The sequence below is a fragment of the Salvelinus sp. IW2-2015 genome, linkage group LG32 (assembly GCF_002910315.2).
Source record: "Salvelinus sp. IW2-2015 linkage group LG32, ASM291031v2, whole genome shotgun sequence".
Taxonomy (NCBI): Eukaryota; Metazoa; Chordata; class Actinopteri; order Salmoniformes; family Salmonidae; genus Salvelinus; species Salvelinus sp. IW2-2015.
Window position 1 is genome coordinate 1532293 of NC_036871.1, and position 27615 is coordinate 1559907.

The 27615-nt window shown below is 43.1% G+C and overlaps 1 protein-coding gene and 1 long non-coding RNA gene across 2 annotated transcripts in view; one reads left to right on the top strand and one right to left on the bottom strand.

Moving 5' to 3' along the window:
- Positions 1-27615, bottom strand: part of LOC139023444 (uncharacterized) — a 295267-nt gene that overhangs the window by 182735 nt on the left and 84917 nt on the right. The gene's annotated exons all lie outside the window — the stretch shown is intronic.
- ranbp9 (RAN binding protein 9) lies at positions 7294-27367 on the top strand. The gene is made up of 14 exons (XM_023977583.2): positions 7294-7858; positions 13278-13389; positions 13884-13936; positions 15468-15635; positions 16181-16203; positions 20036-20220; positions 20478-20590; positions 20905-21013; positions 21297-21451; positions 22834-22990; positions 23612-23733; positions 24091-24242; positions 25403-25514; positions 26281-27367. Exons 1-14 carry the CDS (start codon positions 7642-7644, stop codon positions 26409-26411), a joined length of 1809 nt encoding a protein of 602 aa, XP_023833351.1. The 5' UTR covers positions 7294-7641; the 3' UTR covers positions 26412-27367.

Below are 27615 nucleotides of genomic sequence, written 5' to 3' on the forward strand. Positions count from 1 at the left end.
CGTGAAATTGGGAACCTAATCTAGGTGGCTAGCTTAAAGCCAAATTCATAAAATGTCTGGGTGGCTAGAATTCAGCGATATGATGAAACTGACTCTCATGAGGACCGCCACAGGAAAGGAAGACCCAGAGTTACCGCTGCTGCAGAGGATATGTTCATTAGAGTTAACTGCACCTCAGATTGCAGCCCAAATAAATGCTCCACAGAGTTCAAGTAACAGACACATCTCAGCATCAACTGTTCAGAAGAGACTGCATGAATCAGGCCTGCATGGTCGATTTTGCTTTAAATAAACCACTACTAAAGGACACCAATAAGAAGAAGAGACTTGCTTGGGCCAGGAAACATGAGCAATGGACATTAGACCGGTGGAAATCTGTCCTTTAGTCTGATGAGCCAAATTTGACATTTTTGGTTCCAACTACCGTGTCTTTGTGAGACGCAGAGTAGGTGAACGGATGATCTCTGCACGTGTGGTTGACACCATGAGGAGGTGAGGAGGAGGAGGTGTGATGGTGTGGGGGTGCTTTGCTGGTGACACTGTCAGGGATTTATTTAGAATTGAAGGCACACTTAACCAGCATGGCAACCAAAGCGATACGCCATCCCATCTGGTTTGTGCTTAGTGGGACTATCATTTGTTTTTCAACAGGACAATGACGCAACACACCTCTAGGCTGTGTAAGGACTATTTGACCAAGAAGGAGAGTGATAGAGTGCTGCATCCGATGACCTGGCCTTCACAAACACCTGATCTCAACTCAATTGAAATGGTTTGGGATGAATTGGACCGCATAGTGAATGAAAAGCAGCCAACCAGTGCTCAGCATGTGTGGGAACTCCTTCAAGACTGTGACTGTTGGAAAAGCATTCCAGGTGAAGCTGGTTGAGAGAATGCCAAGAGTGTGCAAAGCTGTCATCAAGGCAAAGTATGGCTACTATAAAATATATTTTGATTTGTACACTTTTTTGGTTACTACATGATTCCATGTGTTTTTTCGTAGATTTGATGTCTTCTACAATATAGAAAATAGTACAAAAAAAAGAAAAACCCATGAATGTGTACGTGTGACACACCTGCTCATTCAAGGGTTTTTCTTTATTTTTATGATCAAATTTTCCTAAAGGAAACTCTGAAATGGCATATTGTTTTTATAAAGATTTTTGAATATTTGCATTAAAATCTGTTGCCAATTCACAAATCAGATGAAATTGTATTTGTCACATGCGCCGAGTACTGTCACGGATCCCCCCGGTACTGCTACTCATTCTGTTCACCAGTTCCTGAGGTCTACGTCACCGGCTTTCTAGGCTTCACTGAACGGGACTCATTAATATCAACCCCGGACTGTCTTGTCTGATTACACACACCTGRTTCCCATTTCCCCTGATTAGTATGTTATATATGTGCCCTCTGTTCCCTCTGTCTTTGTCGGTTATTGTTCCCATGTCCGTTGGTCGTGTCAGTACCTATGCATTGGTGCAGCTTTTATGCTGCATGCTTTATATATTGTGTATTAAGGGTATCGTGTCGTTCAAGGTTTACCCTCACTTTTTTGTTTSGGTACAGCCCAGTGTTTTGTATACAGTGGGGAGAACAAGTATTTGATACACTGCTGATTTTGCAGATTTTCCTACTTACAAAGCATGTAGAGGTCTGTAATTTTTATCATATGTACACTTCAACTGTGAGAGACGGAATCTAAAACAAAAATCCAGAAAATCACATTGTATGATTTTTAAGTAATTCATTTGCATTTTATTGCATGACATAAGTATTTGAKACATCAGAAAAGCAGAACTTAATATTTGGTACAGAAACCTTTGTTTGCAATTACAGAGATCATACGTTTCCTGTAGTTCTTGACCAGGTTTGCACACACTGCAGCAGGGATTTTGGTCCACTCCTCCATACAGACCTTCTCCAGATCCTTCAGGTTTCGGGGCTGGATCCAGTTGCAGAGGGGGGTGTTTAGTCCCAGGGTCTTTAGCTTAGCGATGAGCTTTGAGGCCACTATGGTGTTGAACGTTGAGCTGTAGTCAATGAATAGCATTCTCACGTAGGTGTTCTTTTTGTCTAGGAGGGAAAGGGCGGTGTGGAGTATCAGGAATCAAGGTAAGACCCAGGTGCAGACACATCGAATTGACAAGGGTTTAATATTCCAACATGAGCAGGCAAAAGTTAGGGCAGGGCAGGCTAGAGTCAGTAGTAAACCAGTGGTGGGCCAAAGGTACAGGTCGGCAGGCAGGGTCAGGGGTAGGCAAAGTGGTCAGGCAGGCATGCTCAGAGTCAGGACAGGCAAGGGTCAAAACCAGGAGGGTGAGAAAAAGAGAGACTGGGAAAAGCAGGAGCTGATAACAAAAATGCTGGTTGACTTGACAAACAAGACGAACTGGCAACRGACAAACAGAGAACACAGGTATAAATACACAGGGGATAATGGGGAACGCGGCACATGCTGGGGCCAATCCACCACCCCTCTCACCTTCACGGGATCCATTTGCACACTCCCTGAGGCAATGATGAAACCCAGAAAACGGATGGTGGAACGATGGAACTTGCACTTCTCTGCTTTTACAAACAGCTGGTTCTCCAGGAGGCGTTGGAGAACCTGCCGGACGTGGAGCACATGTTCTTGGGTGGAACGGGAGAAGATGAGGATGTCATCTAGGTAGACAAAGACGAACCGGTTCAACATGTCGCGGAGAACATCATTGACTAGAGCCTGGAACACAGCAGAGGCATTGGTAAGGCCAAATGGCATGACCAGATACTCGTAGTAACCGCTGGTCATGTTGAAGGCAGTCTTCCACTCATCCCCTTTCTGTGTCCGCACCAGGTGGTAGACGTTCCGTAGATCCAGCTTGGAAAACATGGTGCTACCCATCCCCTCGAAGGCYGAGGAGATGAGTGGTAGCGGGTAGCGGTTCTTCACCGTTATGTCGTTGAGACCCCGGTAGTCGATGAACTGGCACACGGTCTTGTCCTTCTCCACAAAGACGAACCCTGCGCCAGTGGGAGAAGGACAGATGATTCCTGCAGCAAGAGAGTCCCCAATGTATGTCTCCATCACCTTGGTCTCTGATCCCGACAGAGAGTACAGTCGTCCCTGGGGYGGAGTTGTGCTAGGGAGAAGGTCAATCACGCAGTCATAAGGTCGGTGCGGCGGGAGCGAAGTGGCGCGGGCCTTGCTGAACACCTCCCGGAGGTCCTGGTACTCCGCTCAGAGTCAGGACATGAAAAGGCCAAAACCAGGAGGGTGAGAAAAGGAGCTGTTAACAAAAACGCTGGTTGACTTGACAAACAAGACGAACAGTCAACGGAGAAACAGTGAACACAGGTATAAAGTACACGTAACAGAGAGCGTGATCACACAGTCGTCTGGAACAGCTGATGCTCGTCTGGTATGCTCGTGTCACTGGGCAGCTGGTGGCTGTGCTTCCCTTGGTAGTCTGTAATAGTTTGCAAGCCCTGCCACATCTGACGAGCTTTGGAGCCAGTGTATTACAATTCATTCTTAGTCCTGTATTGACGCTTTGCCTGTTTGATGGTTCATCGGAGGGCATAGTGGGATTTCTTATAAGCATCCAGGTTAGAGTCCCGCTCCTTGAAAGCGGCAGCTCTACCCTTTAGCTCAGTGGGGATGTTGCCTGTAATCCATGGCTTCTGGTTGGGGTATGTACATACGGTCACTGTGGGGACGATGTCATCGATGCACTTATTGATGAAGCCATCTGACCACTTCTTTATTGACATAGTCATTGGTGCATCCTGCTTTAGTTTTTGCATGTAAGCGGGAATCAGGAGGATAGAATTATGGTCAGATTTGCCAAATGGAGGGTGAGGGAGAGCTTTGTACGCATCTCTGTGTGTGGAGTAAARGKKGKYSWARKTTTTTTTTTYCCCCTCTGGTTGCACATTTAACATGCTGGTAGAAATTAGGTAAAACAGATTTAAGTTCCCCTGCATGAAAGTCCCCGGCCACTAGGAGTGCCGCCTCTGGATGAGCGTTTCCTGTTTGTTTATGGCCTTATTCAGCTCATTGGGTGCGGTCTTAGTGCCAGCATCGGTTTGTGGTGGTAAATAGACAGCAAAAAATATAGATGAAAACACACTTAGTAAATAGTGGGGTCTACAGCTTATCATGAGATACTCTACCTCAGGCAAGCAAAACCTCAAGACTTCCTTAATATTAGATTTTCTTGCACCAGCTGTTGTTTACAAATATACACAGACCGCCACCCCTTGTCTTACCAGAGGCATCTGTTCTATCTTGTCAATGCAGCTGTATGTTATCCATGATGTCATTCAGCCCTGACTCGGTGAAACATAAGATATTACAGTTTTTAATGTCCCGTTGGTAGGATATTCGTGATCGTAGCTCGCCTATTTTGTTATCCAATGATTCTACGTTGGCTAATAGGACTGATGGTATAGGCAGATTACCCACTCACCGTCGGATCCTTACAAGGCACCCCGACCTACGTCCCCGATATCTCCGTCTCTTTCTCATGTGAATGACGGGGATTTAGGCTTTGTTGGGTGACTGAAGTAAATCCTACGCGTCTGACTCGTTAAAGAAAAATCTTTGTCCAGTACGAGGTGAGTAATTGCTGTCCTGATATTCAGAGGCTCTTTTCGGTCATAAGAGATGGTGGCAGAAACATTATGTACAAATAAGTTACAAATAACGCGAAAAAACACACACAATAGCACAATTGGTTAGGAGTCCGTAAAACGGCAGCCATCTCCCCCGGCTCCATGACACCCTAAAGACTTTCACTTTGATTATGCCTGCACATCATGGTTCACCAGCAGCCCCAAAGATCTAAAGAATAAGCTACCAGCCAAACAAGCTTGTAAGAATGTMTTTTTTTTACTGACAAATAAAATCAATCAATCCAAACTCTTGAAGCAGCCAATTGATGAATGGAAAGAGACATCTGCCACAAATCACCAAAATGTTTAATGACATTCAAAAATTGTCAAGCCAAGCCTTCGATACTGGGTAATTCTACAAGATAGGGTCGGATGTATTTTCTGTTTCTTGAGATTGTCTATTTATTGTGGTGTTGAAAACGAAAACTATGATATTGAAGTGCCCGAAATCGGTATTCTTTGTTTATTGGTTGTGTGGTGCATTTGCACAGAAACCTGTTGGTGGAAAATGTGTTGCATATATTTTATATAATTATAAATATGGCATCAAAATGTTAAATCTGATTTCCCCCTAGCTGATCATTTTCTGCAGCTGGCTCTGATCGAAGTGTAATGAAACAGGTAGGGACAGTGGTGGTCGGCAAACCCTCAACCTTCTGGCCCGTAGCCCTGCATGGCATCGACTCTGCCACAAAAGCATGCTGAAGTGGCAAAGTCGATATCCATATTTATTTTWAAAAAGGGTCGCAACTATTATTATTTTTGGTCGTAAACATTATTAGTAGTTAATTCTATGAGGGGGGAGGGTGTTACATTTATTTTACAGTAGAAGGGGAGGGTCATGTGAAAATATCTTTAATGTTGAGGAGRGGGGTGCATTTTTTTACACCTGGACCAGCCAGGTCCCTTAGCTGTCATGCCTGCTAGCAAGGTAAAGAACAATTGAACATGTAAAGAGGTATGCTTAGATAACCTATGCAGAAAAATAGGTGTTTCAGGTGTTTGAAAAATGCTAAATTCTCCTACATCCGGAGGAGTGTGGTGTGGGGGCTGTGCTTTGGCAAAGTGGGTGGGGTTATATCCTGCCTGTTTGGCCCTGTCCGGGGTTATCATCGGATGGGGCCACAGTGTCTCCTGACCCCTCCTGTCTCAGCCTCCAGTATTTATGCTGCAGTAGTTTGTGTCGTGGGGCTAGGGTCAGTCTGTTATATTTGGAGTATTTCTCCTGTCTTATCCGGTGTCCTGTGTGAATTTAAGTATGCTCTCTCTAATTCTCTCTCTTTCTTTCTATCTTTCTTTCTTTCTCTCTCTCGGAGGACCTGAGCCCTAGGACCAAATGCTCAAGGAGCTACCTGGCATGATGACTCCTTGGTGTCCCCAGTCCACCTGGCCGTGCTGCTGCTCCAGTTTCAACTGTTCTTCCTGCGGCTATGGAACCCTGACCTGTTCACCGATGTGCTACCTGTCCCAGACCTGCTGTTTTCAACTCTCTAGAGACAGCAGAAGCGGTAGAAATACTCTCAAAGATCGGCTATGAAAAGCCAACTGACATTTACTCCTGAGGTGCTGACCTGTTGCACACTAGACAACTAATGTGATTATTATTATTTGACCATGCTGGTCATTTATGATCATTTGAACATCTTGGCCATGTCTTGTTTATATCTCCACCCGGCACAGCCAGAAGAGGACTGGCCACCCATCATAGCCTGGTTCCTTTCTAGGTTTCTTCCTAGGTTTTGGCCTTTCTAGGGAGTTTTTCCTAGCCACCGTGCTTCTACACCTGCATTGCTTGCTGTTTGGGGTTTTTAGGCTGGGTTTCTGTACAGTACTTTGATATATCAGCTGATGTAAGAAGGGCTATATAAATACATTTGATTTGAGTGGGGGGGGGGGGGTCGTCTGGACCACCTCCCGTCCATCCTCATGTACGTCGTGTACCACCTCTAAAATAATGGGGTCATGACGCCCCTGCATCCAGGTTTCATTTAGTCAGACTCAGGACAGACTACATTAAGCCACAGTTAATACTAGCTTCAAACATATTCATTGTAAACAAACTGTAAACGAGCTGCAAATTGTGAAAGTATCTCTGTAGTGTAGGAAGAGTTGGCCTAATCATCCTGGGGGATGACAGCATTTGAAAAAATGTAGTAGGTGAGCTAGGTTCAACTTGGATTTGCATTATTAGGTGATTATTATATAGATTTTTATTTCATTTGTGTGACCACAGTGTTAATAGTAAATAAAATGTACGAATGATGTTCGTTCGATTCTTTATTCATTTATATAACTTTTTCATTTTCCACAGTGATGGAAATGTAGGACTAGACCTCAAATTACCCCACTTCCTACAGTCATTGCTGGCATTGCATTAGCTACCCTATTTGATGAAGAAATTACAATTTAACTACTTCACCATTTTCCAAGAGAAAACTACTTCATTTAGAGTTGGGGTTTCTGCAGACCAATTAGCCTAAAGATAATAAACTGTTGAACATTGTGAGGATAGAACCCCTGGTAGAACATTGAGGGATACATTGATGTTTGTTATGTGTCTGAGCATGTTCTTTCCAGTCCTTAAGGAAATGTGACTGGACCTCCTCTAAACCAATCAAATGTGCGGATTAGCACCGACAACAAACAAAAGATCGAGGTTAGCCATACTGTGTCGATGTCTACCAGCTCTAATCATATCTGCGAGATAAATCGTGTCGTATATTTTCAGTTTGTCCTAAAAACGCTTTAGCGAGATGGGTTTTCTTCGTTAAATTTGTCGTTGTATGTGTTTAGCGAATGTCAGATATTGAGCCATTTTTGCAATACGCGTATTTAGTTTGCTAGCTTGTTTTGTGGCTAGCATTAGCTAGCAGCGTTAGCTTTTAAAATACTTGACAGTTTGTGGAGGCGTTTGACTTAGTTACGTTATTTGAATCGGTGGCTGACACGTCTTTCTAACTTAAATAAMCCCGTTTGTTCGCCATGTCTGGACAGTCATCGGGCTGTGGGTTTCTTATGTCGGTTGTTGTTCACGGAGACTCGGCTCTGAACGAGCAGGAAAATGAGCTCAACCAGCAACTCAGACGGCTCTATCCAGCGGTAAACGAACTTGAAACCCCGCTTCCTCGATCCTGGAGCCCGAAGGACAAGTTCAGTTACATTGGCCTCTCTCAGAACAATCTTCGAGTGCACTATAAAGGTAACTATCTATGACGCGTGAATGAAATTAAATATGAGTGCTAACGTTAGCTAGCGTCATCCGCTTACTTTGCTAAGGTTACATGTCAGTGGCTAACTAGCCGTACTCTTAGCTAACTACGTTACCTTAGCTAGCCAACGTTCGCAGTTAATCTTAGCAGTTATCGTTCTCAAAACGAATTGACAGCACTAGTTGGCTAAAAACAGTCAAGCTAATGTTAACTAAGTTAGGTTGGTAATGATCAACAACAATACGCTATCTTGTAAACCAGCTGGCGAAATCCCCAGCCAAAACAAGAACGTTAAGTAGCAACGTTACGCCAGCGAGCTTTCCAGTTGGACGAACTGCAGTCCTAGCTAACTGTTTGTCAAAACTAGCAAAAGTTGATATATATATATATTTTAAACATAATTGACATGTCAGTTGTACCTTGCTACCTAACTGGCTAGCTTATTTGTTTTTCAGCTGTTTAGCATAGATGGACTCGACCAGGTCCGTAAATAAACATGTCACAACCGCTGATTTGTAATTTTTATTTWATTTAACATTCATTTAATTAGGCAAGTCAGTTAAGAACTAGTTCTTATTTTACAATGGCGGCCTACCCCGGCCAAAACCTCCCGTAACCCTAGCTGATTAGGCTAACTGATTTATAATGCCAGGGCCCACTGCTAKCTTGTTTTTTAATTTTATTTATCAAGGGCCCAGGGTTCACAAATTAATTAATCTACTAGTTAACCTACTAGTTAAATTGGCACATAAATCAGCAAGCTAACTTTGTCAAGCTGACAAAACAAAAAACGACACCTAAAGGCAAAGCCCTTATCCTGTGTAGGCTGTCGTCTAGCTATAGGCCTATAGTTAGCTAGCTAGCCTAGATGTGCTTCTTCAGCATTACCCATTTCGGATCTGTATGCCCTATATTAGGTACTATATTCAATCGGTTGCTATGTCATGGTGGATTTTTAGGAAGTAKCAACTAAGTCAATGGCTGGAGTGAAAATCAAGACTCTTGCTTTGTACCTCAACCAACTAAAGGTATCTGAAGTGTATTTTTCCCCGTGTTTGATGTAGGCCTACTACATCAAGGTGTAACAGTGTATTTCCTTTCTGGGTGTGTAGGCCATGCATTTTACCCTTTAAACAATCTCTTCATAGTATGTGATGTGTCTAGAGAACATCGTGGCTTTACACAACCTCTTGTGTTTATACATACCACTGAGGTTATAATAAGAACTAGACAATGCCTGACCTTTTGTTTTCAAAGTAATCTATTCGCGTTTGCATATGCCGATTCATGGACCGTTTTTATATCCGGTTTACACAGCCTAACTTGACATGCGCACTTGAACTCGGTGCGCACAGGGGAGCAGCCACGATCCAAAAAATTGGCAGATATTGGATGAATATAAAATGTTAAAGCTGCGATATGTTTTTTTGGGGCCACCTGACTAAATTCACATAGGAATGACTTATAGACCTGTCATTCTCATTGAAAGCATGGCTAAAAAGCCGTAGCTCTGTTCTGTGCTCTATTTATATGCTTCACATTAAGTTTAATTTTTGCTTCTTTCTGTTTTGTGCAACAGCTTCAAACAGCTGAAAATACAATATTTTTGGTTATGGAAAATATATTTCAGTGGTTTAGATGGTACAATGATTCTCTACACTAGCTTGTTTTGTCACAAACTGAAATTAGGCTAATTATTAGAATTTAACAACCTGGAAATAAGCCTCTGACAATTTGAATAATTCAATGAATGTTTTGTGCACAAAGGTGATGACTGTCCTTATTAGGAATGTTCAAATCTGACTTCTATGGAAATTGTCTTTCTGGGCAAGTACTGACGCAAAACTGTAGGAGCAGTCAACTGGAACCCTGGCTCCTTGRTGCATCAGGCAGGCATAGCGCAAACTTTAAACGAACACACTTGGATGACAACGGGTCACTTGAGACTGACACTTTAGGGCATGTCATTATGTTCACAGGGATGGGTGGGCCAAAGATTATAGATATACTGACAAGATGCATGTCTCTTCGCCCAAACAATGGGAGTCGTTGACCACAAAGCGGCATGGCGGGTTGTCTAGCTCCCGCCTATCCTTTCTTTGTGTTGGTGGATACATCTCATTATTGAAATACTTTTTTTWTTATTCGTTGAGGGTTGTTGATTTCAACCACCTGTATTCAATGGCGAGGGATGCTATACTACTAGCCTCATGCCATGAATAGTTATCTCAAGACAACTCCGATAAAGTTTTCTCAATGTTGCCGGGATGTCACGTGTCCTACTTAGCAGTACACTAGTAACCACTTAAGCAATATGAAACTTCTATTAGATCAAATAAACCTCATGTAGCAAATAAGCCATACATTCTTTGTTGTTGGCCAAATTCAACACTCATTGGCCTCCATACAAAACTCCACGTTTGGTGGGCGAAACAACAAAAACACCACCTGCTGGAGGGAGAGATTTTCGCAGAGTTGGCCCTCTTCCTCTCTGGTGAAGTTAGCCACAATAGTGGAGTTTGCGGTATGCCTTCAAATTTAAATTCCCCCATTGAAACTGATGGATACATAGTGTTTAGCATCATCTAGTCCAAGTAAGGTTTGCATGTTATATAAATTCAACAAAAGACAATGTAGTTAATTTGACATCTGAAATCGTACTGTGGATGTATTAGACTTCAGAATTACATTACGGGCATACCTGTAGGCTATGCACTGTATAGCCTTACCTATGGATCTTGCAGGGCTTGACATGGGCTGCTGGCCCAGGTAGGTTTTGGAAACCATCTGGGCAAGTCAATCATCCATAATGCTATTTTCAATCTAGGCTATATGATTGATGAGGAAAGTCTGTTCCCAAAGCTGTAAGGTTATGTACAATGTTACCTCTAAGCTGTGCACGTACGCAAAGCTCCACTGGGACTTCCGCGCAGAATAAATATCAGCCCACGCAGAGAAGCAAGAGATTGAACTTCATTCAACTTTCTACATCCCTCCCCCGTTAACACTATCAACGTTTCCCTTAACTGTGGCAATTGTGATCGAGTCAACATAATATTAGCCACTTTCAATGCAACAAAACAAACTATGCGAGAGATTTTGGAGTAGCCAGAACGCATCGGCGTTGGATTCTATTGCATTGACAGGCACCACTCGGGGCCTGTGCGCCATAACCAATCGGTGCTGCAGTAGGCCAATATGCAAATAGACCATTGCCATATATGGATCTGTGCCTTTTTTTTTTTGTCTAAAGGGGTCAGTTGAATTTTGCATAAGCTAAGTAGCCAATAGGCAGAGGGTAGCATACATGGTCTGAKTCTCTGTAATAATAATGGAATAATTGTGTTTTTATGAAGTGGCTTCTTGCATCAAACAACACATTTTCAGTCACCTTGTCTGAAGGACAAGTGGATAAACAGGTTAATGTCAATCACTTTTCAAAACTGATCGTCAGGAACTTCATGAAATGGGTTTCCATGGCCGAGCAGCCGCACACAAGCCTAAGAACACCATGCTAAGCGTCGGCTGGTGTGGTGTAAAGCTCGCCGCCATTGGACTCAGACTGGAATCTGAGTTTGGTGAATGCCAGGAGAACGCTACCTGCCCCAATGCATAGTGCAAACTAAAGTTTAGTGGAGGAGGAATTCTGGGGTTGTTTTTATGGTTTTGTTAAGTGAAATCTTATTGCTCCAGCATACAATGATGTTCTGTGCTTCCAACTTTGTGGCAACAGTTTGGGGAAGGACTTTTCCTGTTTCAGCATGACAATGCCCACATGCGCAAAGCGAGGTCCATACAGAAATGATTTGTCGATCAGTGTGGAAGAACTTGACTGGCCTGCACAGAGGTCTGACCTCAACCCCATCGAACACCTTTGGGATGAATTGGAGCAACGACTGCGAGCCAGGCCTAATTGCCCAACATCAGTGCCCGACCTCACTAACGCTCTTGTGGCTGAATGGAAGCATGTCCCCGCAGCAATGTTCCAACATCTAGTGGAAAACATTCCCAGAAGAGTGGAGGCGGTTATAGCAGCAAAGGGGGACCAACCCAATATTAATGTTCATGATTTTGGAATGAGATGTTCGATAAGCAGGTGTCCACACACTACATGACCAAAAGTATATCTACCGCTAAATGCTAAGTTAACAATGGATATTTAAACCAGAAATCTACTTTTTGGTCCGCAATCTTTCCAAAGCGTAATTTGGTCATCTTGCGCTGTTTTGAATGAACAATTCTAACGGCTTTCCCAAAACAACCTTCCCAAATGAATGTTGTTGAAATCGAAGTAGGTCGAGCTGGCAGAATGTTCTGATGAGTTGCACAGTATCAATCGGGTGGGTGTTAATAAAAACTCTGCTGTCACATGTAGGAAAGATGTATAAATAATAATATTCTCCCACACCTCATTAGTGGTCAACTAATGTGGGCTAACCATTGTTGTGGATTAGAATTCCCCCTCCCCCCACGCAATAAAAAATAGTGGTTTTGAATGAACTGAATTTTTTTTAACTACTACTTGAACATCTCGTTCTATTTGTATTTTTTTCCTGTGAGCTCAATGCGCACATCATGCAATTTCTCTACAGGAATTAGATCGAACCTTAACTGTGTGACGGAGGGAGTTGTAGTTCACAACAGGCCAAATAGTCGACATACAGTAGTTTAGTGCAGAAGAAATGGCTATGAACTACAATGACCGTAATCCATTGCGCGCCTACTTGTCTGATTTTGTTTCTTTCACACCTGCTTTGTTAGGCAGACGAAGGAAGCCAGAATGCCCAATTGAGAGGGATAGAGCAGTTGCTTCAAGGTATCTACCTGAAATGCACGATCTAAGTGATTTTGATAGTTGGTATTCAGCATTCATGAAAGACATTTTGTTAGGGCATAGGCAACAGTTCTATAGATGACTTGGAATTAAATAATAATAATAATAATAATAAAAAAACAAATGTAAATATTTTATTAAAGTCATGTGAATAAATGATGGTTAAGTGATAAGCATTCACTACCATCATGGGACTCTTTATTAATTGTTCCGTTACAGCATTCAACCCGCATCGTGCAATTAATGTTGAAAAAATAATTCCAAAGGGATTTAAAAATATATAATCGACCTCAAAAGGAACTAATCGCTCAGCGCTAGGGGGAAAAAGCATTTTTTCCCCCTGTTCACCTAATGCTGAATTCCAATTTCTCCGCGTTCTAGTAGATCTGATAGGTTTAAGCAATATGKTAGTTGTAATTGCTGCCGTCTGATTGGCCAGAGGGAATTTCTGCCATACTACTTACGCCTATCCAATGGTTTCAGATCTAAAGCGGTGCCTACGGGTAAGAGCTAGGGGTTGAATTGATTACWGGGTGTCTTGTTTCATTCATGCCATCGCTTCCATCCACCCACAGGTCATGGAAAGACCCCTAAAGATGCGGCATCCGTACGAGCCACTCATCCCATCCCAGCTGCCTGCGGGGTCTACTACTTTGAGGTGAAAATCATCAGTAAAGGCCGAGATGGGTAAGATTGATGCACAGAATTGGGCTCTACCCACGCAAACCCCTTTTGACTTCACTAATCATAGTCTACAGTTAATATTTTGTTCAATCGAGGACGTCTCATCAGTTCCCTGTAATGGTTAACGATTCTGAGATTAGACCCCCCCCCAACTAATCGGCCTATCAACTCTTTCCTAGGGTGTATTCACTAGGAACCAAACGGAACAAAAACAGGGAGGGAGTAAATTGAATTTGCCTAAGAAACACACTTTTTCATTTGCAATTAAACTTTTGCTATGGTGTGCACTAATGAACACACCCCTGATTTCCATTGCTTATCACGTCTCTGGACAGTTAGGAATTGACCTTTGCATGAGGGTGTCATCATGTTGGTGTGATTCATGAAATTCCCTTGAGGCAGTTTAGATATCCGTAGCCAGCGGAACCAATACYTTATAACTGTTAACATGCCTGGATCATCACACATTTTGACCCTGCTATCTTTCTGTTTATCAGGTACATGGGTATCGGTCTCTCGGCTCAAGGTGTCAACATGAACAGACTCCCTGGTAAGGCGACTATGTTGAAAGCTATAGCTTCTGTGTCAAGGTTGACTCTGCCTTGGTCTTCGGGTGTGTTGGAAGACGGTTTGGTTTGTGAATTGTCCCTGTCTGCGATGGGGCGTTATGTGAATTAGTTTTTGTGTGTGTGTATTGTCTGGAAGACGTGCTGGTGATGAACATACTCTTGTGTGTGTTTCAGTGGATTGTCTATTTTCTTTGAGTATGTATTGTCTGAAAGTCGTGTGGGTGTGSCCTTAGAAGCCAGACAGGCTGCTTATTATCTGGCCTGACATGACACCATTGGGACAGGGTCACATGTTGGAGGGGGGGGGTTGTTTATCTGGCAGTGCAGGGTGTCTCTCTCTGACACTGGCCTGCAGCCCAAATGGTAGACTATTTCCTATATAGTGCCCCACATGCTCTGGTCAAAACTTGTGCACTATATAGGGTGCAATTTGAGATGCATCCTGTAACACTTCAGGACACAGGGCGGGCCCAGCAAAGGGCCACGGCATAGCAATGCAGCGCAGTCGTATAAAACAGCAGACAGCCATGATCTGGCACTGCTAAGTAATCACTAATGGCTAGTTGTTAACTTGCTAAAAAAACACTTATTACCCACATAAGTGTCAAATGTAATGTGGCTAATTCTTAGGAAACCTAATACATGTATGAGTTTTCAAATGAGAACATTATTAAATTATTTTGACATTTATAGCAGAAGACCTAATTAGCGTAACACTCCAATACACATGTTAGGTCATAGCTTTTAAAAACCTATACTRAAATAAATGTGAGCTTCTAATCTAACCAGTGCCATGGCAGATCGATAGGCCTATATTTTACCCAGGTGTAAAACGGATACTCCTTATCTTCTGCTGTGAGCCTTTTTAATCTGAACATTTAGTTTAAGATGCATTGGTGAAGTGTTGCTTCTAGTGTGTGATGGTTAGTGCAAACACATTTCCTCTTTGGGGTTTAATAAAGTACTATCTTATAGAGAAGAGGTACTTGTACTGAAAATATATAAACGCAACAATTTCTAAGATTTTACTGAGTTACTGTTCATATAAGAATCAGTCAACAACAAAAAAATCATTAGGCCCTAATCTATGGATTTGACATGACTGGGCATGGATGGGCCTTTAGAGCATAGGCCCATCCAATTAGAATATGTTTTTTGCCACAAAAGAGCTTTAATACAGACAGAAATACTCATCAGCAACCCCTACTCCCCCTGCGTGGTTACATGTGGTTGTGAGGCCAGTTGGACGTACTGCCAAATTCTCTAAAACGATGTTGGAGGCGTTGTTTTGACAAATTCACATTTTTAAAGTGGTGTTTTATTGTTCCCAGCACAGGTGAGGAATCTGCTTTTTGTGGATATGGAACATTTGGGGATTTTTTCTTTTTTTTCTCTCAGCTGATGAAACATGGGATCAACACTTTCTATGTTGTGCTTACATTTTTGTTCAGTTTATATTGTAAGTCGAGGCGTCTTTCAGAGTGACGACAATGTCTGTGCGGTTTTTCTCAGGTTGGGACAAACACTCGTATGGTTACCACGGAGATGACGGCCACTCGTTCTGCTCCTCCGGCACGGGGCAGCCCTACGGCCCCACGTTCACTACAGGCGACGTGATTGGCTGCTGCGTCAACCTCATCAACAACACCTGTTTCTACACAAAGAATGGCCACAGCTTAGGTATGGAASACACCTGCTCTAGAACATAAAAATKAATTGAATTAATGTAATAATTCATTATGTAACTCAAGCCGTGTCATTCAGTTGAACTTTTTGTGGAGTTATTGGGGGGGGATTTCCTAAATTGGACAAATGTCTCTTAGGCTAGTTCTGGAGTTTGGAACCGGAAAACGAAAATGTACACACTCTGAGCTAACACATAATGCCTGCCCCACCTTTTAATTTTTATTAACAATTATTTATTTACAACATATCACTATCAAACAACACGCCACATGTAAACACATGACACACAATATTGTTCTGTCTCATCCTGGTCTGAATAATTTGACTCGTAAAGGCACATTTCTATACTTTTTTCTTAGCATATCACATTTCATCCCACCCTTTAATGTATTTTAGAGGCAACATTTTGTCCAATTGAACATCCACGGTTTGAATAGAATTGATATGCTGCATCATGCATTCCTGTACCCAACATAGGATATTCAGTCAGAGATGAAGAGATGTATGTTGATGTTTTTATCTTCTCTCCTGTACTCTAGGAATAGCCTTTACCGATCTACCGGTAAGTATTATCCCACCGGCCATTTTGTCTTTAAAAGCTACATTCTGGGATTTGAAAAAAAAACTAAACGACACCCCTGCCACTTGTTTTGGTCCACAGCTGAGCTGAGGGATGGGGTTAGGGCAATGTAATCCCCCTCGTTCATTGATCACACTCCCGCTGCATGGACTAACATTTCACGATATCCAAGAGATGGTATCACATTTTATTAACCGACAATACAGTTTTAAGAAAAATACCTACAAAAACAAGTAATTAAAGGGCAGCAGTAAAATGACAATAGCGAGGCTGTATGCAGGGGGTACCGGTTAGTCGAGGTAATTGAAGTAATACATGCAATTTACCGTTCAAACGTTTGGGTTCACTTAGAAATGTCCTTGTTTTTGAAAGACAAGCACTTTTTAAATAAAAAACATCAAATTGATCAGGAATACAGTGTAGACAATGTTGTAAATTACTATTGTAGCTGGAAATGGCTTTTTAAACATTTATTATTGAATATCTACAGAGGCCCATTATCAGCAACCATCACTCCTGTGTTCCAATGGCACGTTGTGTTAATAATTTTAAAAGGTTTATAATTTTAAAAGGCTAATTGATCATTTGAAAACCCTTTTGCAATTATGTTAGCACAGCTGACAACTGTTGTGCTGATTTTAAAGACGCAATAAAACTGACCTTTAGACTAGTTGAGTATCTGGGGCATCAGCATTTGTGGGTTCGATTACAGGCTCAAAATGGCCAGAAATAAAGACCTTTTTTCTGAACGTCGTCAGTCTATTCTTGTTCTGAGAAATAAATGCTATTCCATGCGAGAAATTGCCAAGAAACTGAAGATCTGGTACAAAGCTGTGTACTCCCTTCACAGAACAGCGCAAACTGGCTCTAACCAGAATACAAAGAGGAGTGGAAGGCCCCGGTGCACCTCTTTCTATTCTGGTTAGAGCCCGTTTGGGCTGTTCTGTGAAGGGAGTAGTACCCAGCGTTGTACCAGGTCTTCAGTGTGCTTTTCTTTCAAAAACCAGGACATTTCTAAGTGACCCCAAACGTTTGAATGGCAGTGTACATGTGGGTAGAGTTATTAAAGTGACTTATGCATAGATAATAACAGTATCAGCAGTGTAAAAGAGGGGGGGGATGCAAGTAGTCTGGTAGCCATTTGATGTTCACTAGTCTTATGGCTTGGGGGTAGAAGCTGTTTAGAAGCCTCTTGGACCTAGACTTGGCGCTCTGGTACCGCTTGCCGTGCGAACAGTGTATGACTAGGGTGGCTGGAGTCTTTGACCATTTTTAGGGCCTTCCTCTGACACTGCCTGGTATAGAGGTCCTGGATGGCAGGAAGCATGGCCCCAGTGATGTAGTGGGCCATACGCACTATCCTCTATAGTGCCTTGCGGTCGGAGGCCGAGCAGTTGCCATACCAGGCAGTGATGCAACCAGTCAGGATGGTCTCGATGGTGCAGCTGTAGAACGTTTTTGAGGATCTGAGGACGCATGCCAAATCTTTTCAGTCTCCTGGGGGGGAAATCGTTTTTTTTGTGCCCTCTTCACAACTGTCTTGGTGTGCTTGGACCATGTTAGTTTGTTGTTGGTGTGGACACCAAGGAACTTGAAGCTCTCAACCTGCTCCACTACAGCCCCGTCGATGAGAATGGGGGTGTGATCGGTTCTCCTTTTCCTGTAGTCCACAATCATCTACTTAGTCTTGATCATGTTGAGGGAGAGGTTGTTGTCCTGGCACCACACGGCCAGGTCTCTGACCTCCTCCCTATAGGCTGTCTCGTTGTTGTTGATCAGGCCTACCAGTTTGAACCCTATTTGAAGATGAACATTGTTTACAAACAACAAAGTAAACAATGGGTGGAGTAATAAAACGTGATAGTTTGGCTTATGATGGACAGTTGTTCTAATTTCATTTGGACTTTTATGCATTCAATTCTTAAAGAATCAATGGGTAMATRTCAATMATTTTAATTGAACATTGTAYAGCTTCCCAAATCCCAGACTGTAGCTTTAATGTTAACAATGCATATTTTGAAKGGTGTTTGCTGCCTGGAGGATCTGAAATATAAAACAAATATGTGAAGATTGAATAATTTATGCCATTTGAAAGTTCCCAAAAAATTTGTAATTTACATGTCTGCTTTTTTTCGCTGCACTGAGGTGGGKGTGAGCGCTGGCTGCGCCGTCCCCCTACCAGCAGAATGACCACTTGTTTGAGGATAAAATACGACTGCTTTAGCCAAAACAATAATCCATTGAGCAGAAACTGTTGGCCACAAGCCAGCATTCATGTTTCTCTGGGCTCTACGGTGATGTGCGTCAACTCCACTGGAGCTGACCTTTCTCTGTTAGACCATGAAACGGGCTTTGAGAAATCYCTCMGCTGCTAACTCCAGGGTCATGTTCATTAGGCATGAAACGSGGCGGGAACTACCAGAGTATGCCGAATGAGAATGCAACCCAAGTCGTCATGGGMTTGTTTTTATTTCTTGAATATGCCAATGTAAAACTCGCATTCCATAACTTCCACTTAATTTCCTGAACTGCTTTTTTTGTTGTGACCAACCTTTTATTCAGTCGTCATTTTTCAGAGGGGGGTTACAGGTACAAAAACAATCAAATAAATGCATACATAACCGCCCCTCTGCCAGAGGCAAATTTCATCGTAAAATGTTTCCTTGATGTTATACTGTCTGAACAAATTTAAAATGAATAAGTTGGTGGTTTGGATTATGGGATGTCAAGGTCATATTTTTCCATATTCTGTTCCAGTTAATAATGTGGGGGTTCATATTCAATTAGTGAAGTGGACAATCATCTTTTTTTTTTTTTTTTTATCTGGTTATTTAAAAAGCTTTGCGGCAAATAGAAATTGTGAGCAATAGTAGCACCAAAGCGTTTTAAGGGTCATATCAGTGAAGACCACCTCTTCCAGGCCAATATGAGACACCATATTTGTCACTACTCAGCCATGGGGGAGAAGAATCATGTCTAAACCAGTTTAAAATTGTATTTCCAGGCACATTTTGTCCCATCTTAAAGTTTGGTACGGATAGTCCTATGTCTTTCCCCCTTTGTAAATGTTATCCGGGATCGTTTACCTTGCCATATACACTGAGTCTACAAAACATTAGGAACACCGTCCTAATATCGAGTTGCACCCCCCCCCCCCCCATGCAAGTAATGGTTGAGTCTTTCTTGATGGATGGCAAGTTCTGCTCTTTTTTAACGGTATATTGTCTTGACTTTGGAAAGAGCAATAGCTACCTGGTCTGAAGCGTTTGTTGAATGCTCAAACACAGCTGACGACGTAAAGTTCTTTTGACTCCAACTTTCCCAGCTAAACTAAGATACAGTGTGTATGTGTGTGTATGTATATATATATATATATATATATATATATATATATATATATATATATATCAATCAGTCAGTTAGATGAGGATCCTGAACCATGTCGCTGTGGTTTTGTTTATCTGCTCCTTTATAAAATAACCCGTCCTGGAGTGTGTTCATTATTGCGCACTGTAGTGAAATGTTTTGCAACGGAGAACAAAAACGTTTCTTAAGCGGACAAATTCAGGTAGGTCCCTCCCAGTTTCGTTTGGTTCCTTGTGAATGCACACCTGGTATCAACTCGGCTCCTTGATCTATCTTGCTTGTGAAATTATATTATATACACTCACTCACTTGTGGTAGAGGCTATATGGAACTTTTCCCCTCGAGTGGTTTGATGAAAATAAGATCATATGTTTGAACCATGCATCCAACATTTTAAGAGCATTTGTTTGTGATTTAACAAATCATCGTAGTATATTTGTGCCCCCAGCCCAACCTGTACCCCACAGTGGGGCTGCAGACCCCTGGGGAAGTGGTGGATGCCAACTTTGGCCAGCACCCATTTGTGTTCGACATCGAGGACTACATGCGCGAGTGGCGGACTAAGATCCAGGCCCAGATCGACAGGTTCCCCATAGGGGACAGGGAGGGAGAGTGGCAGTCCATGATCCAGAAGTAAGTACCTTCCCTTGTAGCTGTACACACCAATGGAAACTACATTTCCCATCTGCCTTTGCAACTGGTTTGACTTGWATTATTGCCACCTTTTTTTAAATCTCAAATTTCCCAACTTGTTTTTAAGTGGTTATTTCTGAGTCTGAACCTCGTATTTCCAAATTCCCAACAGCATTTGAAGGCAGCATATCATTATTTGTAATCTGTATTTTCTCTCTCTGAGCTGTTCTGTTTCTCCCACCTCTTTGTCTCCACAGAATGGTGGCATCCTACCTGGTCCACCATAGTTACTGTGCCACAGCCGAAGCCTTTGCCAAATCCACAGACCAGGCTGTGCATGAGGAACTGGCCTCCATTAAAAACCGACAGAGTGAGTCATGCTTGTGTGAAAGATGTGTTTAGGGTGTGTCCTGTCATTGACTTGTGTATTTGCTTTGAGTATATTAGAATTATATGCTAYATTCACAAAATGTAAAAGTACTTGATGGGTAGTTGGTATAGGTGGAGCCATTACAATATTTCTTAGGGACACGTCTGCCWAGGGGCCAAAATGGAATGGGCCTAGAATAAATTATTGTCCGTAACACTTTAAAATGTTGCCACTCTCGTACCCTTGGAGACGAATGGGGAAATGCCATGTCACACTAAGTCTCCTCCCAATATGTAAATGGGATGTGCTTGCAGAGATCCAGAAGCTGGTGTTGTCAGGCAGAATGGGAGAGGCCATTGAGACCACCCAACAGCTGTACCCCAGCCTACTGGAGAGTAACCCCAACCTCTTATTTATGCTGAAGTGAGTAATGGCGAGGGATAGGCAATTTTGCCACATTTAGGAACTGTACCTTCTAAGGGGAAGCTCAGGATATTACAACTTGTTGTTAGATGGTTCCTCACCCTGGAAGTGGTTGTAAATTCCTGAACTTACCCTTTAATGGCAAGACTGTACATTGATGTGCAGCCTTGTCTGTTGGTATTTCTGTACTTAATTGATGCTGTATTTTTAATGTGGTGGTTGTATTGGATAGGCCTAATCTTTGTAACCCTCCCCCTGTCCACTTAATCCCACTGTCTCTCAGGGTGAGACAGTTCATCGAGATGGTGAATGGGACGGACAGCGAGGTGCGCTGCCTGGGAGGCCGCAGCCCCAAGTCCCAGGACAGCTACACGGGCTCGCCCCGCCCCTTCAGCAGCCCCAGACAGAAAGCAAGYGGCTCCCAGGCCTACCTCACAGGTATGATACACTGAAAAATCTGTGGATTTCCCATGACAGGTATGCATTGGTTAGTCACAGATACCKTAAAAAAAAAAWYYWWYYKGKKKKRWWAMCATTCRCCTCATGCTGCGCGACATCTCCTTCACATAGTTGCTCAGGCTGTTGATTGTGGCCTGTGGAATGTTGTCCCACTCTTCAATGGCTGTGCGAAGTTGCTGGATATTGGTGGGAACTGGAACACGCTGTTGTACACTTCGATCCAGAGCATCCCAAACATGATCAATGGGTGACATGTCTGAGTATTCAGGCCATGGATGAGCTGGGACATCTTCAGCTTCTACGACTTGTGTACAGATCCTTGCGATATGGGGCCATGTATTATCATGAGGTGATGGAGGTGGATGAACAGCGCGACAATGCGCCTCTTCCCGGTATCTCTGCGTTCAAACTGCCATCGATAAAATTCTATGGTGTTCATTGTCCGTAGTGTTTATGCCTGCCCATACCATACCCCTCTGCCACCATGAGGCACTCGCCACAACGTTGACATCAGCAAACCACTCTCCCACACGGTGCCATACGCTGTCGTCATCTGCCCAGTACAGTTGAAACTGKGATTCATCCATGAAGAGCACACTTCTCCAGCGTGCCAGTGGCCATCGAMGGTGAGCATTTACTCACTGAAGTCAGTTACGACGCCAAACTGCAGTCAGGTCAAGACCCTGGTGAGGACGAGCACGCAGATGAGCTTCAGAGGGTTTATGCAGAAATTCTTTGGTTGTGCAARCCGAGTTTCATCAGCTGTCCGGGTGACTGGTCTCAGGCGATCCCACAGGTGAAGAAGCCGGATGTGGAGGTCCTGGGCTGGTGTGGTTGTGAGGCCGGTTGGACRTACAGCCAAATTCTCTAAAACAACGTTGGAGGCAGTTTATGGGAGAGAAATTAACATTCAATTCTGGCTACAGCTCTGGTGGACATTCAGCTCATGAACCATGGGACGAACACTTTACATGTTGCATTTTATGTTTTTGTTCAGTTTATATTCACACCTAATTGTGTTCATTAGGCACTTAACAGGCTGAAACAGGAAGGTACTTTTTGAAATTGTCCCGTTTCATGTTTTGCTACAGTGTGCCGTTATAACTATGACCCTGGGGCGTGTTCAATAGGTACCAAACGGAAGAACACTAACAAACAGGGAGGGACTACCTGCACTTGTCCAAAAGGATTGCATTTCTTGTTTTGTTGCAAAACATTTCTAAACCTTATCCATGAACATGACCCAGTCCTGGATCAAATGAATTTAGTCAAATACTTAAGGTGCACTTTATTTAGCTTGCCATTCATCTTTTTGTGTCTTGTATGGTGTTTTTCATCTGACTGTCCTGGTTGCTTCCCAGGATTTGACGGTGGCTGTTGTAATGGGGTGATGTCCAGTAAGACCCACCCCTCCCCCCACAGTCACAAGCCCTGCCCCCCGGGCCCAGCCCTCCTTGCACCCGCTGCTGAGCTCAGCTCCCTCAATGGCAGCCACAGCCTGCAGCAGCCCAACGCCAGGTACTGAACATGCACAAGGCTATAATGTACTGAACATGAGCATAAGACTATGTACTGAACACCCTACTCAATACTAGGTAGCTTGTAAACGCCTCAACATGCATCCAACACTAKATAAAATAAACAACGGTAAACACCAACAGTCTTGCACAGCCTGCTTAACTTTTACCTGCAAAACAAGGTATTGACACAAYGTATCACACAACCCAAAAAAYGCAGGTTTAAGATYGACCTACATTGCAGTGGGACTGCGSAAAACTTWGAATTTACAAATCGGCTTGCATTCCTAATAACAAATTAGTTATCAAGATTATAAGTACTAGAACTCAAATGATACTCCAATGTTACGAGAATGGAAGAATCAAATGCTTCATTGAAATATAAATTATTTTATTTTAAATAAATTATTTAAATAAAATAAATAAATTATTTTAAAGACAAACAACTGAAGTCTTATGGGGCAGAGACTTGGAAATGTGGAWCTGAGGAAGTGTGATGTCAATGTGTGTTGAAATGTATGAATGTTAAGTTGTCTACTTGTCTGTCAAATAAAATAGAATTTCTAATCTTTAAAACGGATCCACACAAACACACCTACTGTTTTACCCCCCCCCCCCCCAGTACTGATGTGGACATGGAGGTTGACCACTTCACCAACGGAGTGACCGAGTCCTCCTCCAATGGCTTCTTCAATGGCACTTCCAAACACGGTGCCCAGACAGAGGACTGTGACGCAGACATGGGTGAGTGACAGTCCATGACATGCACATGATAGTTTYTAACATTTTGAAGCTATACATTGCTTACAAACAAATGTAAACAATGGAGTAATGCATCTTTTGGGGGTTACGATAAGACAGTTGTGCTAAACTCACGGGGCATAACTTATTATTCAAGATGCCAATGGGTGTATATAGCCAAAATCGAAATGATCATCGCGTAGATTCCCAGATTGCACTTTTGTTATATTCCGATGTACAGCCTCTTTTTTTGTAAAAAAAATTACAACTGACATGAATGACTCTTGTCTGCATCTTTCAAAGCAACCCTCTGAGTGGCTGAATGCGATGTGCACGATTTGATTGGTTCTGTGTCCACAGAGGTGGAGTCAGCCCAGTCCAAGAGGCAGCTGTGCGGGGGAAGCCAGGCAGCCATAGAGAGGATGATCCACTTTGGCCGGGAGCTCCAGAGCATGAGTGAGCACCTACGCCGAGAATGCGGCAAGAACTCGGTCAACAAGAAGATGCTCAAGGTACTCTCCATCAATTATGTTCAAATGACTTCAGATCAATGGCTCCAGGTACTCTCCATCAATTATGTTCAAATGACTTCAGATCAATGGCTCCAGGTACTCTCCATCAATTATGTTCAAACGACTTCAGATCAATGGCTCAATGTAATGGCTGTAAAACCTTGGCTGTGAATGTTTTGCGTGTACGTCGCACCACATTGCGTCTAACATTGCAGCACTGCACATAGCCTACAACTACATCCAATATCTCAAAACAGTATTTCTCTAGCAGTACACTACCRCACTGAACAATTTCAAAGATTTTACTAAATTATAGTTCCTATAAGGAAGTCAGTCAATTGGAATGAATTCWTTAGGCCCTAATCGATGGATTTCACATGACTGGGCAGGGTGCAGCYATGGGTGRGCCTGGCTCTCCAGTGGGTAGGGATWTGCCCACCCATGGCTGCATCCAAGGTTTTACAGCCAATCCGAATGAGTTTCTCCCCACAAAAGGGATTTTATTACAGACAGAAATACTCCCCCCACCCTCAGACAGGTGAAGGTGAAGAAGCCATATGTGGAGGTCCTGGGCTGGCGTGGGTACATGTGGTGTGAGGCCGGTTAGACATGCAGCCACATTCTCAAACAACGTTGGAGGCAGTTTATGATAGAGAAATTAACATTTAAATTATCTGGTAACAGCTCTGGTGGACATTCCTGCAGTCAGCATGCCAATTGCACGCTCCCTCAACTTGAGACATCTGTGACAAAACKGCAYATTTTAGTGACCTTTCATTGCACCTGTGTAATGATCATGCGGTTTAATTAGCTTCTTGATATGTCTGTCAGGTGGGTGGTTTAATTTAACAAATTTGAGCAAAATAAGCTTTTTGTGCATATGGACCAAATTTTTTTCAGCTCATGAAACACAGGACCAGTACTTTACATGTTGCATTTACATTTTTGTTCAGTGTATGATCTGTTGTCAACTTTGAACTTAGTGTACAATTTGAGGTTACTGTACCATGACTCACTGTTTCCATCTCTCATTAACAGCTGTTTCTGCTACCCTGCCTTTTCCCTGCGACGATTTTTACATTCTTCCAAATTCTTGTTCTTCTTGGCTGTCTTTTTCCTCTATTTGTATGTCCCTTATCACGTCCCATCTCCCTCTGTAGGATGCATTCAGTCTGCTGGCCTACTCGGACCCGTGGACTAGCCCAGTGGGCTACCAGCTGGACTCTATCCAGAGGGAACCGGTGTGTTCCACACTCAACAGTGCAATTCTAGGTAGCTACACCACCTCTGGTTGTCACTGGTTGTCAGAGCCTCTCCTCAACCAATTCCTAGGCCAGCAGTCAAGTGTTGTACATCATTGGGGCATACACTCTTGGGTGGTTTCCCAGACACCGATTTAAAGACTAGTCTTGGACTAAGAAGCACTTTYGATGGAAAATCTATATTGAACATGCTTTTTAGTCTAGAACTTGGCTCAATCTCTGTCTGGGAAACTGGCCCTGTAAATTTAGCATTTTGATTAGAATAATGCTAATTCTGTATAGCTTTGCGTTGACCGGGGCGTTATCGTTTTCCTTTGAAAATGCCAACGAATGAGGGAGCGGTTAATTACCAACGTGGTCATAAATGGAAAGTTATAATTCTTTTGATTTGAGTCATGGTAAAGAAGTTAGTCATTTGGCGGTGTCCATAGCTACTGTTTTGTGTATGTGGAGGTGTTATGCGTTGCCTATGGGTGTGCTATGTGGARCTGACTTATTTAGTGTCCTTAGTTACTAGGCCCATGTCATGGATATGATGTGTAATGCATTGCCCAATGATAGAAATGTATGAGTCTCAAATTGGTGTTGAATCAGTCTTATATTAATTTTAATAAGATGTGCACACAAAGGCCCTTACACAGCCCCCCCCCCCCCAAGTTACTCATTCAGCTGTGTCCTTAGCTACCTTTTTAAAAATTATTTTGAGTGTTATGCATTGCCTATGGGAGTGATATGTAGTCCTTACATGGCTGTTTTCTACCCACCCTCCCCCACAGAGACTCATAACCTGCCCAAGCAGCCCCCTCTGGCCCAGGCTGTGGGACAGGCCGCCCAGTGCCTGTCCATCATGGCACACTCTGGAAGTGGCTCCTGCGCCTTCGCTGCTGTGGACGATTACCTGCACTAGCCCCCCACACACAGGTCCCCCACCTTCACACAAACTCAATCTGGATCCCTCCACTCCCCGGGCTAGCCAAGGCTACTTTCAGATTCTCCAACCTCCTGAAGTGTTCACTCATGCATTGGATTGGTGCAAGAATGCCTGGAAGGAGTTTCCACCATATTCCTCACAGCAGTCCATTCCTTTGAAATCCATGAGGGGGAGTGTACGAGTGCACTCTTTGGGATAGGGTGGAGAATCGAGACGTCGCCCAAGTCTCACAGGAACCCTGATGCAGTCACACAAGTTTGCCCACGTAATTTTGGTTGATAGGGAGAAGGGGAAAATTGCAAAGACTAGCCAACTAGTAAATTCACCTCTGATCTGTGTGACTGTGGCAAACCATGCAGGATTTTCATATGCCCAAACTACTGTGCGAAGGTGGAGCACCCTGGTCTGAAGAACAAGSAATGGCTTTCCAGTGACCGCATAACACCAACCCAGTCAACATATGTTGACACTCCATTTGCCAACCCAAAACGTGGTCCGTTTAAACCCCTGACCAACTATACCAACCAGACAAGCCAGGCCCGCAGAAGACGTGAATATTCCGACCCATTCTAGTGCATTTGCACCTGGGTTTGGAGTACGCTAGCCGATCCCACCTCGAGAAACCAACTCCTTGGTGGCGCGAAAGACACACCCAAACCCCATGGCATCAGTGACTGGTGACACATGTGGATTGAAGACTGAAGAAGCCAGTGAGAGAATCTAGTCTTAACTTTTGTCTTAAAAAAAAAAAAAAAAAAAAAACTTGTTTATTTTGGGGAGGGTGGGTAGGCTCTGTTAACACTTCCTGGTTTACAAGGCATGGTGATTTATTATTCTAGCTAATTATATTCTTACTTGCATACACAGTATATTTGTTGAGCGCCGGCAAGAGTGAATTCCACCAAATAATAAAGGTCCCAATCCCACCACTCCTTACTAGTGACAAGTGTCAGCTTGTGTACACGTTAACATTTCTATGAGTAAAATATCAATAATGAAATATTTAGCTACCAAAAGAAAGGAAAAAAATATATATACCCTCAAATCTTCACACTGAGTGTTTAGAATCCTTTGTGGTGTTAGTCTCTGAAACGTTGTTATACTGTGGTTGAAGTTTAATTAACCCTTTCCATGGCTACCCCAGTACCCACCCCCCTCCTCCAACTGCACAGCAGGTCTG